We start from the raw sequence: 19,433 nt of genomic DNA, 5'->3' as shown, positions 1-19,433 counted from the left end.
CAGCTTGATCCGGCTGGGTATCAATATTACCCATTAGGTCATGGACAAATCCCCTGAAGACCGGGGTCTCATCTTCGCTATCAGAATGAATATCGTTATTTTCCAGTCTGTTGTGTAGATCAAAGCATGAAGCAGTATTGCTTTCAACCGATTCATCGAAAACAACGTGAATTGTTTCCTCCATGGTCGCAGTTCTATTGTTATATACTCTATATGCTTTACTTACTGACGAGTATCCTAGCATAATGCCGGTGTCGGTCTTTGCATCAAAAGCAGTGAGTTGAGTTTTACCATTATTATGAATATAACATTTACAACCGAAAATCCTGAGGTATTTAAGTTTAGGAACTCTGTTAAAATAAACCTCATATGGTGTTTTGTTGTGAAATCTGTTAATCAAGGACCGGTTTTGTGTATGGCATGCAGTGTTGATAGCTTCAGCCCAATATTTCTGAGCAATGCCGGAGTCGGCTATCATGGACCGTGCGGCTTCCTTGAGAGTCCGGTTTCTTCTCTCGGCCAGGCCGTTTTGTTGAGGAGTCCTAGCACTAGACAACTCGTGTCTAATGCCGGATTCATCAAGATATGCAGTTAATGTGCTATTAGTAAATTTGGTACCTCTATCGCTTCGAATGCAATTAATACGAGTTGATTTTTCATTTTGCAAACGCTTAAGGAGGTTGATTAGGTTTGATACCGTTTCACGTTTAGATGGTAAGAATATTACCCATGTATATCTAGAGTAATCATCAATAACTACCATGGTGTAAAGCATACCTCCTAGGCTTATGACCTGGATTGGTCCAAATAAATCCATGTGAAGAAGATCTAGACATCGGCTAGATTGGAGATTTCCTTTGCTCTTAAACGATGACCTAGTTTGTTTACCCATTTGGCATGCTGAACAAACCTTATCCTGGTTAAATACTATATCTGGGATGCCTTCAACTAGTTTCTTACCACGAATGTAGTTTAATGTTTTCATGTTTAGATGGTTTAGTCTTTTGTGCCATAGCCAGGTTTGATCAGTCTTAGCTATCATGCATATAGGGTGTTCTACTCTAGTTTTCCAGTCTACCTTGTAGATGTTACCTATCCTATTTCCGGTTAGTAGTACTATCCCTTGAGAGTTCTTAACTAAGCATGCATGTTTAAGAAATTCTACCGTGTATCCAGCATCACACATCTGACTAATGCTAAGTAGATTAAAACGTAGGTTTTCAACTAGAAGTACATTATCAATAGTTAGGTTACCATGGACAATCTTACCCTTGCCCACGGTTTTACCTTTAGAGTTGTCACCGAAGGTGATAGGAGCACCGGTTACTGATCTAATGTCGGTTAGCAGATTGCTATTTCCGGTCATGTGTCTGGAGCAACCGCTGTCCAAGAACCATTCGGAGTTTCCTAGCCGTTTCTTTGGATCCTGCAAAATGTACATATTTACAACTATTTGGTACCCACGTTTATTTGGGTCCACATGCGATTAGTCCCTTAGGTACCCAAACCTTGATGAATCGAACGGTCTTCTTTGCTAAAGTTTCAACTGTTCTCCTCACACTTGGTCTGGTGTATTTCGGTTTTCCTACAGATGACCTAAATGATGGTGGTCTTTGGTTTGATGATCTATAGTTTGACCTACGCGGTTCAGGGAAGTCTTTCTTATATTTGAGGATTTCTGCTTTCCTTTTCTCAAGGTCAAGCCATGAATCGGTTGGGCCAACATAGTCATATTTTGTCTTTTCTTCCCTATAATATGCGGTCTCCTCTTCTTCAGCTGTGCAGGTGCTCTTAAGGAATTTTATAAAGGGAAGGTTTCCTTTTGTAAGCTTTGCTTTCCATATGGATTTTCGGTTTTTAGATCTGTTCTCTGTGTATCCTAGGCCATTCTTACAACGTGGATGCCTGTATTCTTTATTCAGGTTCTTTACTATATCGCTAGATCTCCTATAGGCGGCCATCGTATACTGAAATCTGGCATTCTCTTTCTCGGTTAGTTCTCTAGTCAACTCACTAGATTGTTCGATCTTAGGGTCTGATTCGGTTTCTAGGGTATGAGTATTATCAGATTGTATGTCCTCCGGTTCGGTTATGATGGGTACCTCTGGTTCTACTGGGATAGGTACTATGGGATCGGTTTTGATGTTGAGGTGCTTAGGTAACATGGTCAATAGGTTCTTATATTCTTCTACCATGTCATTCAATGCATTGTATAACTCATCTTTAGTAAATTCTTCACAGGGAGAGTCAAATACCTGTTCCTCATTTGCCATGAGACATGTGAGGTCATCGTCACTGTCACTGTGAGCCCATAGGCTTCCTCCATCATCGGCTATCAGTGCTTTCGGTACTTCACTTCCTTCACCGATTTGTTGATAGTTGTTCCGGTTATTTTGGTAGTCTGGTTTCTGTGTATCTCTCCTTGGTTTCCTGCATTCCCACTTAAAGTGTCCCATACAGTTACAGTTATAGCATCTTACATTGGATTTGTCACCATAGTAGTTGTTTGTTGGTTGGCTCCTTTTCATGAACCTCCCAAACTTCTGCGCAAGCATTGCCATGGCGTCCTCAGTAAACTGTTCGGCGGTTCTGATCGGTGCAGGTGCAGGAGTCGGTACCGGTGCAGATGTAGATATAGGAGCAGGAACAGGTGCAGCCGGTTCCGTAGATGTGAACAGTGCTCTGGTTGACGTTGAGGCCGAGACTTCCTCTTCAGTTCTGGAATTCATCTCGAACTCATATGCCTTAAGATCTTCGAATACATCGTATAATTTCATCTTACGTAGGCTCTTTGATTCTCTCATGACCATCGTCTTTATGTCCCAAGCACTCGGAAGAGATCTCAAGACCTTCATAATGACCTCTTTGTTGTCGTACTTCTTGCCCAGATTTGCCAACTCATCTAATACGCCAGTGAACCGGTCACTGTATTCTTTCATAGTTTCCCCTGGTTTCATTTTGATACTTTCAAACATCTGTGTGGCCACCATTATTTTGTTCTCCTTTGTTCTTTCATTTCCCTCAAAGATCTGGATGACCGTGTTCCAAGTCTCCTTCGCGGTTTTGCAATCTCTGATTTTGCAGTATGTATATTTGTCTACGCTGTTGGAGATCCGGTTTCTTGCATGGTTGTCCAGATTGTTCCTTCTCCTATCTTCAGCCGTCCATTCTTTTCTATCTTTATCAATGAATATCGGTCCTTCGGTTAGAATGGATTCCATTTCATCATCCAAGGTGACTAGGTGCAGGTGCATGCGTGCCTTCCAGTTGGCAAAGTCATCACCTTCTAGCATTGGAGGCCTATCCTGATACATGTTCGCTTGAGTATTGAAACTAACTGCTCTGATACCAATTGTTAGGATCTAGGTCGCCGCTGGTGGACCGGGGGTTGGACCGGTTAGCGGTTCTCACTCGTAGGGTGGTGATTAATCCGGTTAGAGATCAACACCGGGGTTTCAATACTACACAACCTGTCACAAACCCTTGAACTAGGTTCAAGCGCGGAAGAGGTTTGCTTTCAAGTTGAAGCGGTACACGTGTATGATAGGCGGAGTCGGTTTCGGATGATGGAGATTTGAAGAATGGTGGGTCGGTTTCGGTTATCTGGATATTCGGTATGGTTAGTATAGAGTCGGTTTGGAGCGGTATGGTTAAGTTAGTCGGTTATGTAATGAAGCCAACAGAAAGTAAATGACACAACAGATTTTATGGATGTTCGGAGATAAAGCTCCTACGTCACCCTTCCTCTCGAAACCGCGAGAAGGATATTCACTAAGGAATACAAATACAATCCGATCGAGACTTATTTTCTGCTCGATAACACTCTTACAATTCACACCGAAATTGTAACACACTTAGAGTTTAGCACTTAGGCTTTCTTAGAATACCACACTGTTATCACTTGTAGTAAATGCTCTCAACGCTTTACTTGTCTCGCTTAATGTCCCGCTTGGTAACTCTTAGTAACTGCATTTACTCTTCTGCAACTGCCTCCTTTTATAGGTGAAATATGCCAACGGTCATATTTTGAAGCCTTGAATCTGATTGGCTGATCAGAGATGCAGTGATTCAGTGTCTCAGACCTGCCGGTCGTCTCCTCAGACCTGACGGTCAATCTCAGACCTGGTATCCTGTTTCAGACCTGCCGGTCTGTAAGGCAAGCCTGCTGGGTTTGTCTTTTACTCAATGTAGACACTGTCTGTTTGGACAGTTGTCTGTACTTTGAAGATTTCCTTTCTGGCTTATCCCGAAGTAGAAAGATCCGGTAGTACTGTTTTCTGCAGCCTGCAGTCTTTCCTCAGACTTGCATGGATATGGAAGTATTCAGTCTGTTCCTTTGGTATCATTCTCAACAGATACCCAAAGTGTCTTCTTGTACTCGTCGGCCTCTTGACTTGGCCTAGGTTGGCCACTTGACTTGGCCGAATGTCTTTTGATAGTGAAGTAACCGGACTTCTTCCGGTTATGATTGCCTTGTGGATTGATCGGCTGTATGATGGTTCCGGTTTTGAGCTTTGGCCGATCCTTCCTCTGTGCGGTCACGTACCGAATACTCTTGATCGGTTTGGTTTCTTCAGTTGGTTTTCTTTTGTTCATCCGGTCCGGTTCCTTGTTCCTGCGTAGGAAGTTTGTTTAAGTTAGGTTTATTTGAACCGGTATGAATTTATCTAACATATATAATATTAAAAAATATATAAAAAAATTAATTTATTATATATAATTTAATTCTGGTTCAAGCTTTTGAGTCGAGCTTTTGGGTAATATAGTCGAGTCGAACTCGAGCTCAAATTTATAAGCCCGTTCGAGTCGAGCTAATAAATACTTAATCGAGTCGAGCTCATTTGCAGCCCTAGATGAAAACATCATCAGTATATCCCATTTCTACAGAATTGTGGTGTTTTAAAGATGTGTTTGTAATTAGGACATGCCTATGTGAAATAGTAAAAAACCAAAACTTATAGTATGAGATTGGAAGTGAATCTTAACATAACACACTAAAACATAGATTAGGCAAACACAATAACATAAAAAGAGGAAACACAAGAGTGAGCATTGTTTACACTCAAGTAAGCATACATAATATTGACTAGTATTGTTTAATTCAGAATATTAAAATGTGTTACAACTTCCAATAATATTGACTCTCCAAAGTGTTCTTATTTTGAAACAAATAAGATAGAATACACAATTTGTAAAGTAACATTTGCATCAGCTACTCCAGTTCGAGAGTGGAGTCTAACTTACTGGTAGAGCGCACAATCATATATAAGCGTGGAAACTTATCATCACTCATGCAGTTCCTGTGTTCGCCTCTCCATTTGGCGCTGATGCTTCCTTTCATTTTTTTATGAATATTCTATCTCTTGTCATTATTAGCCCCTGGTATTGATTCTTTGTGAGAAGCTTGATGCGATGTCTTGTCTATCTTCTGACTCTTAGGACCAGCTACCGTTATTAGAAACCTTCATCATACTCGAGGCCAGCCAGTTCCGAGCGCACGTCGACGTCTTGAGCGACTGAGAGGGAAGCGCTTTCAGGAATTTGAATTCCTCAATATCATGTATTCAACTTAGGTCTTCAAGATCATTGGTTAGAGTAACTTATGTCCTCACGTATTTGTTGGCTTTTGAGTATTGGATCTTTGAAAAACGATTACGAAGAAAGAAAATCTTGAAAAACTGAGAAAGACAATAAGATTTGTTCAAGAGGAAAAAGTATTTCTATTCTTAAGTCATTTGTATTAACCTTACAAACAACCATTATAAAGGAATAATTAGCTTAGAAACACTAAATTACTTATACACGCCCATTAATAATTAAATAAACCCTAATTTTATAAAAGACAATAAAGACCTACAACATTTAATTTTCTGACAATCAATGCTTAAACTCACAGTGTTCAACCTTATTTTCTCATTATCACATCAAGATAGTGAACGTAATTTTACCAGAATTAGCGAACGTAATTTTACAAGAATTAGCGTCATTTTCAAATACAAAGATATTGAAAGTGGATTCAACCCGAAAGAATTAGTGCATTGAGAAATGTTGAATCCTGAGATCAAATTTGTGAAATAGATTGTTTACTCCTTACAATTATAGGCCATAATTATAAATGAAATATATGTTATTAGGTATGCTACTTTTGATAATGTTTCTGACCGACCGAAAGATCCAAAAATAATTTACAGAACTATTTTCATCTCAATTCTTTCTCGCCCTTGTCACTCTTTTCTTCTCCGGCGACTTAACTGTCTTTGGCTTCACCGGTGCTTTCTTTGGAGCCGGCTTCAAAGCAGGGGAAGCTGCGGGAGATGTCCTTGTAGAGGTCTTGGCAGTGACAACCTTAGCTTTCTTGACGGCTTCCTTTGGCTTAGCCGCAGCAGCTTTGGGTTTAGCCGCAGCAGCTTTGGGCTTAGACGCAGCAGCTTTGGGCTTAGACGCAGCAGCTTTGGCCTTCGAAGCAGCTTTAGGTTTAGCTTCAGATTTAGCAACATTGACCTTCGATTTAGGGGTTGGTTTAGCCGCAGGCTTAGTGGTGGCAGCCTTAGTCTTGACTGGCAGCTTGTTTTTCTTCTCAACCGGCTTGACAGAGTTCTTAGCCGGAGGGATGACAGGCTTGGACACCTTAGATCGAGCCGCCGCCGCCGGAATCTTGAACGAACTCTTCACCTTCACCAATTTTCCAGACGCAACGAGTTTCTTAAGTTGAACCAATAACAGCTTCTTAAAATTGGAAGGAAGTTGTTTCTGCTTGTCCTCGATGTGCTTCGCGATTGCGTACTGACTCGATCCATTCCTCTCCTTCAATGTCACAATCGCTTCCGTAACCATCTACAAATAAATCGATTCAAACAAAGATTAGTTAGATATATGAAACAGATTCCGACAAAACAACGTTAATTGACATTCACCTCGATATACCGAGGATGGGTCGGGGGATTCTTAATCTTCTTTGCCTTGACCGCCGAAGAAGTTTGGGTCGCCATTACAGAGAATAAACTTGAAGCTTTTCTAGGGACAAAAATTGATATCAATTTGAAGTAGATTATATATAATTATGAAATATAGATCATTTAAATAGTAAAGGATGACACCCTATATATAGAAGTTGAAAGCTGATTGGTTGAATTTTCATGCACGCGGATCACTTTTTTTTTATGTATTTTGAATACTAACCGTCAGATGAAACCCAATCTACGGTTATTAGCGTCAAGGAATGATGCTTTGATGTAGAACAATAGATTGGTTTGGATTTTAGGACTTTTTATTTGTGCTTTTAGGCTTAATTGATATGGCCAAAACTAGACTTATACTTAATGGATCTGAGTGATATTTAGCTGGGTGTGTTGGATATTTCATTACCTTTCCAATGCATATTCGCAATAGTCATAATAGTTTCTAGTTAGGGAGATATTTTAAGTCAAATATATTAGTGTCATGACATGGTTTTATTCTTATCATGTAGAGGTTTAGAAGAGTTTAAAGAAAATTTCACACCAAATCTCAATCTTAGCATTCAATTGGATAGCTAGAAGATTTGTAGAGGAATCCATTCCACTTTAAACCTTTAAATTCGGGCAAGTTTGGGCTTAAAAAATATGATTTGAAAGTCAATAAAGATGAACATCTTTATAAAGCGGGCTTAATGTAACAAGAAGACATTATTTCATAATATTTGGTGAATTCATACAAGTCTTTGAGTGATTTTTATTTATGAATATAAACACTAGTTTTTTATTATTAGCGTTGTAATTAGGGATGCTATTTAAAAATCGCCCCGACAGTTACCAAGTCAATCTGAACCGATTGGGAGGATTTTCCTCTCCCTTTGGTTCTTCATCGAGTATTTTGACACCACTAGAGGGTCTTCATTCAACTAGTAGTGGCTCCAACGGAACTTCCCCGAAACATTTGATGACATTTGGCCGTAAAAACAAAAATGGGAGGATAATGCAAAAATTCATGTTCTTTTAAACCAATCTATTTCTACCTTGTACCAACTCAACATACACCATCGAAAACGTATTTATCATGTCAAACTAAACTACAAAATAAATCAAATTGAAAGCTTAAAAAATGTAATACATGTTCAAATCAACGAGGATTGACTTGGGATTGATCCCAACTCATTATCGATCTTCTTGGGTTCGTCATTCATGAGAAGAAGCTCAAGAATGGCTACCCAAACTTTAATTTCATAAGTTGAATTTAGGCATTTATATTCCACAATCAAGCAACTACATCAAAAGATGTAAATAACGCTAAAATCATGCAATGATATAGAGATGACAATGGGTACACGTATACCCGATACTCGTGGGTATCTGATGGTTGGGTTTATATATTTATAATTTGGTACGGGGTTAGGGATGAGTATTGAAAAATGTTACACTAGTGAATAACAAGTTATTACCGAGAGTATAATCTCTCGATAATGACCCTATATCTGTCGGTATAACACTAATACCGAAAATTTAAGAAACTCTGGGCATTTGTTGGTATAGTGGCTTTCGGTAAATCTATTTTGGTGTTTCCTGAAAGATTTCATAAATCTCTCGGTTCAGACACTAGAGAGAAAAAACGAAAGTCAATGTTCCATGTAGTTGGCGTCCAAACACTTTCTCCGTCAAGTCAAAGTCAGAGATATCTAGTTCGTTGCTTCTTACTTCTTTCATCTCCGCCTGCACATTTAAAATTAATTTTCATTTATATAAGCTATATATAATTTATTAAAATTTCAATTAAAGTTATTTAACTTACAATCTTCTCTTGTGTCCGTACGTTCGGGATCGTGTTAGGGTTTTCTTTATAGCTTTCGGTGTACGGGTCCTCTTAAAAATTTCAACAACAATGGGTGTTCGTCCTATTTCACCCGTCTGTTGAAATATATAACTTATGAAATTAGTAACATTATTTATATTAAGTTATTTGAAATAATGTACATACATAATCTTTCTCCACTTGTGAAAATGGCTTATTGCCCATATAATGCGGAAATTTCAATTTATTCACGTTCTTTACATTTATACCAATGTTTCTCTGCATTTAAAATAAAAATGAATTTAGAACTAGTGTTATCAGTTTTTATTTCAATTTTGAAACCGTACCTTAAATTTATGTGTGAAGTAATGGTGTCTACACACGAACTCTCAATTGGATGGATCATAGTCTCGTGGGGGATTGCCTAGTCTCCATGATGAACTCAAATATAATCCCTAAAATCAAAGCGCCACCTATCCCATATATGTTTGCCGTGTTCCAATTCGATCGTTCGATATTGATTGATATGACCATCTATAACCTAAATCTAACATATATAACCTAAATATAACATATATAATCAAAATTATCTAAATCTAACCTAAATATACACTAATTACTAACCTTGAAGCAATTCGTTGAAGTGGACGAAGAGGACGGTGGGAAAAGGAGAGGTCGAAGATGCAGCGACGTCGGTCGTGGGCGGAGGTAGTCGTGGGTGTCGTCGATTGTAGGGGGGATTCATCGCTCGGCGTCTTCAGTCTGTAGCGGGCTCAGGAGAAGAGAGGGTGTGAGCGCGGAAAGTGATTAGGAAAAAGGGTTTAGATCTAAAATATGAAGGTTTTTCTCGAGAGATATACCAAAATCTCTTGTAATGACTCAAATTTGTTACGGAGATATATAAATAAATCTCTCGGTATTTATAGTATATGAAACTAGAGATTTGTGTATATCTCTCGGTATTGACCTTAAATGTTACCGAGGGATATACACAAGTCTCTCAGTTTTGACCCCAATTATCGAGAGATTATTTCATGTATCTCGGTATGCCTAAATTTTTTTTCCTTTAAAACATTTAACACATTCATCTAGTTTAAAATTATACATAATCTCTACACATCCTTATAATCAAACTCTAGACAAATCATAAATAACATCAAACACAAACAAACATACATATACACTTCTTTATATAATCAAAACACAATCATATACACTTATAAAATAAAAAACAATTCCTATAATTAAAAAATAACACACACTTGATTATCTTAGTTAGAGTAAAACACCAATTCTCCTTCAATACCGAAAGATGTTTAGAAATCTTTCGGTATTCGACTTCTTAATTTGTTATTATTCTAATTGGTGCTTGCACTTGATTTCAATTCCTCGTCTTCTTTCGCTTCCCATTTTTCTTTAAATCAAGTTAGAATATTTCCTCTAGGTCTCTCTTGCGTCGTTGTCGTCTCCTCCGTCGCGTCATTTTCATCGTCCGCCTCCTCTTTTCGTGATACCTATAACAAAGGAAAAAGGAGAGTCAATTTAAAAAAAACCTAGGGCTAAGGAGAAAAGAGAGAGGTTTGTACCGCAAAAATTTGATAAATACCGTTAGAATTTGATGAGAAATTCATGTAAAATGTGTTAAAAAATTTAAATTAATTTTTAATATTTTTACTAACTTCACAAAGGCATAGAATACTGGGCTTCCTCTAGATTTCGAATCCTCGTCTTCCTTTGCTTCCCATTTTTTTCGAATCAAGATCGAATCTTTTTCCCTAGGTCTCTCTTGCTTAGTCGTCGCCCTCCTCCATTGCGTCGTTGTCGCCCTCCTCTATTGCGTTGTCGTCTCCCTCCTCCGTCACCTCTCTTCTTCTCGTGCTACTTATACTTAAGGAGAAAGGATAATCGATTTAAAAAAACCTAGACCTAAAAAAATGAGAGATGATTGTACGCGAGAATTTGGTAAATACCGTGAGAATTTGATGAGAAGTTCAAAACATACATAGCATTTTTCAGTTTTTTTTAACCGTTTTAAGTTTATGGGTGGTTCAACCCACAATCCAACCCAAGTATCTATTTACTCTCACATATATATCCAAATTAACCACAAATCTCGACCCGACAATCTGGACACTTTAAAAATTAAGCATCATTATATATATATATATATATATATATATATATTAGTATAGTTAAAAATTTGAACTTATATTGTTAAAATGTCCCGCGGTCATCTAATTTGGTGTTGAATTTAAAATATAATATGTTATTAGCCTAGTTGGTAAAAATGTTGTATTTACTTTATTAGGTTGCAAGTTCGAAATATACATATAAAAGTTTTAATTTTATTTTTAACCATTTTAAGTTTATGTGCAGGTCAACCCACAATCCGACATAAGTATCTATTTACTCTAACATATATATCTAGATTAACCACAGTTCTCGACTCGACAATCAGGACACTTTAAAAATTAAGTATCATTAATTATATATATATATAACTGTCATTAGTGTTAGACATCTAACTAGCTGATTCAAGTATCATTAATTATATATATATATAACTGTCATTAGTGTTAATCATTGGCTTCCTCTTGATTTCGAATTCTCGTCTTTCTTTGTTTCCCATTTTTCTTCAAAACAAGATCGAATCTTTTCTTTTGGGTCTCTCTTCCGTTGTCGTCGTCCACCTCCTCTTTTGGTGCCTCCTATACCTAAGGAGAAAGGATAATTAATTTAAGAAAGATTCAAGGAGAAAGGGAAATAATTGTACCATGAGAATTTGATGAGAAATTCATATAAAATTTGTAGAAACTCGGTAAATGTCACCCTTAATTTTTTATATATAGATTACCTCCCTTCGAATAATTTGTACAAATTCACACACGCATTTATGTAGAAGCTCGCAAATATCATCCCTATTGACCACAAATGTCATCCACACTCCCCCATCAATTACAAATTCACACACATTATATTTATGTAAGGACTCTAAATCATGCATGCACCATCACTTTCATTTTAATATTTATAAATTCGCATTAATCGAGATTCGAACACTCTGGTCTCTAATATGAAATTTGAACACTTTAACCAATAGACCATTTGTGATTTTTGAATTTAATTTAAAATTTTATGTATGTATAAATATTTAATCATGGTTAATTAATAATAGATAAAATATATAATGAATAAAAGAAAATTAATTAATTATATAAATAATAAATATGTAAGAAGGGATAAAATTAAATTTTTAATAAATTATTTGAAAATTTTAATTAAAGACTAAAGTGAAAATATTTTTAAAATCTAATATATATATTATATTAATTGAATAAAAAGGTTAAAATAATTGAATAATATATAAAAGATATAATGAATAAAAGAAAATTAGTTATATAAATAATAAATATGTAGATAATGTATAAAATTATTCTTTTAATAAAAATGGAGAGTTATGTATATATATTAAGAATAATACATAAAATATATAATTAATAAAAAATAAAATAGTTGTATAAATACTAAATATGAATAGAAGGTATACAAATATTTTTAAAATATAATATATAATTATATTAAATTAATTAATAAATCAAAATAATGAAATTATAGATAAAAGATATATTAAATCAGAGAAAATTAATTAATTAAATAAGATATAAATTATTTTGAAATTTTAATTAAATATTAATGTAAAAATATTTTTAAAATCTAATAGATTATTATATTAAATTAAAAAGAGTTAAAATAATTGTTCATATAATAAATATGGAGAGAAAATAAAAAATAAATATTTTAATCAAAAATTAAAACTTATTTTAAAATTAATTTAATAAATATGGAGACGTTACATTTATTATTTTATAATGATTCGCATGTTTTTTTTTAATAAATATGGAGTCTTATTTATAATTGTATATATATAAGGGAGAAAATAAAATATAAACTAATTATTATAAATATAATATATATATATATATATAATCATAAAATATAATTTTATATAGATTTTAGGAGGGAGAAAATTTATAATTTATAAAAAAATTATAAAATTTAAGTGTAAGAAAATATGAAATATATATAAATGAGTAAAGAGAAAATAAAAAACTAATAAATTATTAGAGTTACAAAATTTATATAAATAGAGAATGAGTTAGAAAATAAAAACGAAAATTAATTAGGAAAGATATATTATAAATATGAGAGAAATGTATATTTTAATAAATTATATTTGACGTTACTATATATATTATTATGTATATTATAAATATTTTATATATTAATAAATAAATATTTAATATTAAATATAAGTTTATATAAAATTAATGAAGAAAAATAATATACTTATATAAGAGATAAAATAATACAAATAATAATTAAGAAAAAAAATTATTTAGGAAAGATAAATTAATAATCTATATATATAATGATTCTTAATTTTTAAAGTGTCCGATTACCGGGTTGAGAGTTGTGGTTAATTTGGATATTTATGTGAGAGTAAATGGATACTTGGGCCGAATTGTGGGTTGACCCGCCCATAAACTTAAAACAGTTAAAAATAAATTTAAAAATGTTATTTTGTAGATTTCGAACTTGTAACCTAACAACACAAATACAACCCTTTAACCAACTAGGCTAACAACACTTTATATTTAAGATTTAACACATGAACGCGAGATATTTTAACAATAAAAGTTCAAATTTTTAACTATCTAATCTCTCTCTCTATATATATATATATAATGATGCTTAATTTTTAAAGTGTCTGGATCGCTAGGTCGAGGGATATGGTTAATTTGGATATTTTTATGTGAGAGTAAATGGATACTTGGGTCGGATTGTGGGTTGACTTGCCCATAAACTTAAAACGGTTAAAAATAAATTTAAAAATGTTATTTGTAGGTTTCGAACTTGCAACCTAATAAAATAAGTACAACCCTTTAACTAACTAGGAAAACAACACTTTATATTTAAGATTCAATACCAAATTTGATGAACGTGAGACATTTTAACAATAAAATTTATATTTTTAACTAACTAATCTATATATATATATAATGATGCTTAATTTTTAAAGTGTCCGTATTACCGGGCCGAGAGCTGTGGTTAATTTGGATATTTATGTGAGAGTAATTGGATACTTGGGTCGAATTGTAAGTTGACCCACCCATAAACTTAAAACGGTTAAAAATAAATTTAAAAATTTTATTTGTAGGTATCGAACTTGCAACCTAACAAAACAAGTACAACCTTTAACCAAATGTGATTGAAATGTGGTTTGTCAAGGGATAATAGTCCGGTATCATTTGAAAATGGTTAAAGAAATATGAATAAATATTTAATTGACCAAAATGTGAGGTTAAAAAATATGTATCAAATATTTGATTGACAAAGTGAAAGTATAAAGTCACGAAATGAGAGATTTTCATTCGGAAAAAATATGTGATAAAACATGTGAGAAAATAAGTTATTTTATCGAAGTGAATAAAAATGTAGAATGAGAGTGTTATATTTTTATTTTAATAATTTTAAACATTGAATAAATATTATTATAATTTTTTTAATTTATTTTATTTCTATTCTTATCCGTGTACATTTTCCTAGTTATGATAATGAGAGATAAATTAGTAATTATGAATAAGTAATTATGATAGGAGAGAAAAACTCTTGGAGATGTGAGAAAATGGTAAGCCAATTAATAAGACGTGGTAAAAACATATATGTCACCCTTTTATATTATATTATATTATATTATATTATATTATATTATATTATATATATTAAAAAAATTAAATTTTAGAATAATAATTTATTATTATTCTAATTAATTAATCAAGAATTAAGAAATTCAGTTCTAATTGATTAATTAAGGAATTCATTTTTAGAATAATAATTAATTGTTATAATTAATTAAGGAATTTAGATTTTAAAATAATAATTAATTATGACTAATTATTAATTAAAGAATTAAAAAAATGATAATAATTATTGTAATTAGTTAAATATTAAGTAATATTTATCTTGAAATAACTTTAAAATAACGGTTAATATATTAATACATTCATATACAATTAAGAAAAAAATTAAAATAATTTATAAAAATAAAGATTAAGAATTATGAAATAAAGTAAATTAAATATATATATATACATATATATATATATATAATTTGATAATTAAGTAAAGAAAAATATACATATTAATATTTACACAACACATTTTTCAATATTATTATTTTATCAGTATGATTACATTAAGTAAACATTAAAATTAAATATTAAAAAGTATTTAATGAATTAATATAGTACACATTAAAATTAAATATTAAAATGTATTTAATGAATTAATATAGAGACAGATAAATACAATAAATACATACCATTAATTTATAACTTAATTAAGGTATTCATTATTTATATTATTCAGGATATAGAGAAAGAAAATAAAGAAAAAAATTCATTATTATTTTTTTATTAATAATAACTTATAATTAAATAATAAAAAATATTAATAACTCTTTTTTATATTTATCAAGAATTAAGTACATAAATTATAATATACTAATTAATATAGTAATTAATAAATTTAAAAAATTTAGAGTTATTTATATCTTTGAAATTATATTTGAATGAATAATTAATAATGTTATATTACACATTTTAATATATATATATATATATATATATATATTTTGTGTTGATTGATATTAAGAAATATTTGAGTGATTAGTAAAATCATAATTATTTGTTTTGTGTTACACGCATATGAAATTTATGCGATTTTGATATATAAAACAACATTCAGATTTTCGGTATTAATAAGACATTCAAAATTTTGTATAATTTTAGGCCCACTTAAATTTATAATTATGTGATTGTTAATCAGCCCTAATAATTGGTCATATTACAAATTTAAATGATGTATAAATTATTAATTTATAAAATATATTTGTTTTATAAAATTAAGACGGTTGTGTTTGTAACTATGCGGGTATGAATCGAACAAAATAAAGTTTAATAACTAGTCGAGTTACACACTTAAAGTATGTACATAAGTTATTAATTTATGAAATCAATTAATTGAAAAAACATCCTACCAAAGTAGGCCTATTGTGTAGGTTAATCTGTTTTATAAATTAAGAAAGTGGCGTGTATGTAATTCATTCGGTCCAAAAGAAAATTAACATTATGCAAATGTGGTAATAAATATTTAACAATTACTCGGTGTTTCATGTGAATACTTGGACTATCCAAAGATAACCAATTGTTTGACAAGATTTATTGTTAATATTTGATTACTACAAAAGAGTACCGTTTGTAAGTTAATATTTAATGTCCAAAGACTAAATATTAATGATGTGTTTGGTATCTTATGATGAGACGTATAATTATTTTGAATTTATGTGATTATTAAATTTTTGTGAGTATGGTTATTCATTTATTTTGTTATCTAATTAAATTAACACTTCTGCTTATACAATTTTTTTATCAACACCTTAAATTCATTTTAAATGATAAAGTTTTAAGGCATATCTAGAATTTGTTATTTTTTAAGAATTATATTTAAAAGGCTTTAAATTGCTATGGGTATTATTAGAATAAAGATTTCATAAGAAATACACCATATGTTTTATTTTGTTTCAAAATTAAATGAATTAAAGTTAGAGTTACACTAATGTATTCTCATGCATCTAATTTGGATTTTCTTATTCACACTTAAGTTTATTGATGTAAATTGCAGTTGTCTAAACGGAGACTTAGTCTCTATATGAAATCACATCATATTGTGTGTAAGAAAATAAAAGATTGAAACATAAATAATGTTCACTTAGCAAATACCTTTAAAGATAATAAAGAAATAAAGTTGTAAGAATTACAGATGTTGCACCTAAAAAAAATTACTGAAGAAAGTGGCTCATAAAAGAATAAATATTATAGTTTTTTTGTTCTAAAAGTAATTTAACTTCAGTACTCATACACATTTGATGATAAACTTCAGTATTACTAAAGGAAATGTGTTGATGTACGGTTGAGTTAGTTGTCAAAAATCAATTGATGGTGAAAGAAACATCAACGTTGGCATTGACAATTCATATTAAAAATGATGAAATAAAGAACTACTTCAGATACTCTTTATTTGGAAACAAACATTTATTGAATATCTCAATATAATTAATTTATTTGTAATTAAAAATACAACTTGTATACGGAATAAAATTTTAATTAAAACAACTAGTAAATTCTTTTGAGGATGTCCAATTAATGTTAGACTTTATAGGTATAAAGAAAATAAATTAGACTAAAGAATTGTTAAATGTTAATTGTTGGATATTTTAAATCGTCTAAAAATAAATTTAGTCTCATAAGTATTTCAAGATTAGCCTTGAAAATAAATAAATACAAAAGACTCCTTAAACAAAAGTCTAATGTATGCTCAAGATTATATGAATCGAGAAATTAAGTATATTTATGATGTTGGAAAAATACTTGAATGATTCTGGTTTGATCATTAAGAAAAAAATAAAATGAAATAACACACTAACATAATTTGATAACGGAGTTCGGCCAAAATGTTGTCTACGTCTCCAAGCACTAAGTCTATTAATTAATAAGAAAAAGAGATACAAGTATTGAGTGCAATAAACCATAGATGGGAGAGTTTCTTTTATACACTAAGAAACTTCCCCAACTCCCATCATCTTCCAATGTGGGATTTTATTCTCATTGTGAATATAATTTCTTTTATATACTAAGAAACTTTTTTCACTATCATCATCTTCCGATGTGAAATTCTAATTGTGCCAAAAACAACACAAAACTCATTCAAGGATCGACGAGTATTATTGTATTAGGCTTGTTAAAATTTATCAAGTCTCTTTACGAGTAGACAAACCTGGCAAGGTTTAAAAGTAACATAATGAGGATGTGGTTTTAAATAAACCTCTTCATCCAAAATGCCATGTAAAAATGCATATTTATGTTGAGTTGATGAAGATGCCAAGATTTAGAAGCTATAATTGCTAATAATGTTCGAACATATATGAGTTTAACAACGGGGTGAAGTTATCATGGTAGTCTACCCTCTTGATAATTAAAATCTTGAGCAACCAATCATGCTTATATCTATCCATTATTCTATAGGGTAAATCTTAATCTAATAGAATCATTTAGAAGCAATAGTTTTCTTGCCTAAAGGAAGATGGATTTCATTTTAACATTAAGGTTACAATTCAACCGGTGGAGTAGTATCATTAACTGGAGTGGTAGTGAAGATATAGTAGACGATGAAGAAATGTCTACTATTGGAGTTATTGTTAGAAAATGTTGAATATCAACATAATCATAAATTGAGACACAAGGAATATGAATCTCAAAATGATCGGTATCAATCGAGTGAAAAAGATGTTCAAAAAAAACATTTATACTAACAAATATTGAACCAGTATCAACATTGAACAATTTATGTCTTTTGTTAATGATTGAGACCAAAATAGATATATTTAGAAACTCTTAGATCAAATTTATTTTTATGTGGTAAGTATCAGTTGCATAACATATACAACCAAAGATTTTAAAGAAACTTAATATGTATTCTTACCATGTAATATTAGATAGTGTTTCCTACTGAGTATTTTAGTAGACAACAAAATATTTATGATATAAAAAAGTGGAGGACTATGATAGTGTCATACTAGTTCTTCTCATTTAAAAAATGACCCTAAATTATTTTGTAAATTGGATAGGAAAACAAGAGTTTTTTAATATTTGTAATACATGTTTGTATTTCTCTCAACAACCCTGTGTTATTGTGGAGTATAAACACAACTATTTTCATGAACCATCTCAAACTAATTTAGAAACATTTGACACTGTAAAGAACATAATACAATGTCATTATGAGTGCGAATTGTTTTAATAGTCAGGTTAAATTGAGTTTATTTTATAATGTATTTTTAAGAGTATAAACTACTTGGGTTCATGCCATACATTTAGGGAAATGAGAAAAATACTAGAATCTGAACTAAAACTAGACTTATAATTAACTTGGATGTAAAAGTTGTTAAAAAAAAGGTTTCATGATGTAGTTACTAGAATTGAAAAAGGTAGATACCATTTTTGAGCTTGGGTTATCGGAATACTGTAAGTGGAAAAGTGAATCGACGACAATAAGCTCAGTTGAAGTAGAGCTAGTAGAAGCATTAGTATACTCGGTATTAACAATTGCAGCTCTAATACCATGTCCAAACAAAACATAGAGATGGCTAATATTGACATATAATTGGAATTTTCTTATATATTTATATGAGGAGGCATAAGCCTCCTCTATTTGGTAAGGGAAACTACATAAATCAAAAACTATACAATCTTTAGATCTGTATGCTAAAAGAAGAGGGTGAAATTGATTTAAAAACTGTATTGAATGAAACAAAGCTCTTACTGTGAAACATTTTTGGGCCACTACTCATTACCAAGAAGCAAGATTCTCTTTGGATTAGATGAGTTCATTCGAGATTCATGAAGGGAGAGTCCAATGTTTTGATAAACTCTATCTCGGATAAAATGTCATGATTGCTTAAAAAGATAATGAATACGAGAGAGTATGTGGTAAAGATGTTTGAATACAGATTGATAGATAGAAAAAGATTCCTTATATTGGCTAGAACCTTG

General features: G+C 31.6%; 1 protein-coding gene across 1 annotated transcript; it reads right to left on the bottom strand.

Annotated features, from left to right (window-relative positions):
- Window positions 1-6,115: 6,115 nt before the first annotated feature.
- Window positions 6,116-7,026, bottom strand: LOC124930140 (histone H1-like). The gene is made up of 2 exons (XM_047470505.1): window positions 6,915-7,026; window positions 6,116-6,834 (listed from the first exon to the last, which is right to left on the bottom strand). Exons 1-2 carry the CDS (start codon window positions 6,987-6,989, stop codon window positions 6,205-6,207), a joined length of 705 nt encoding a protein of 234 aa, XP_047326461.1. The 5' UTR covers window positions 6,990-7,026; the 3' UTR covers window positions 6,116-6,204.
- Between the last annotated feature and the right edge of the window lie 12,407 nt (window positions 7,027-19,433).

The sequence above is a fragment of the Impatiens glandulifera genome, chromosome 1, assembly GCF_907164915.1.
Source record: "Impatiens glandulifera chromosome 1, dImpGla2.1, whole genome shotgun sequence".
In the NCBI taxonomy this organism is placed as follows: Eukaryota; Viridiplantae; Streptophyta; class Magnoliopsida; order Ericales; family Balsaminaceae; genus Impatiens; species Impatiens glandulifera.
The sequence above is the reverse complement of the archived record's forward strand: the minus strand, read 5'-3'. Positions and strand labels throughout refer to the sequence as shown.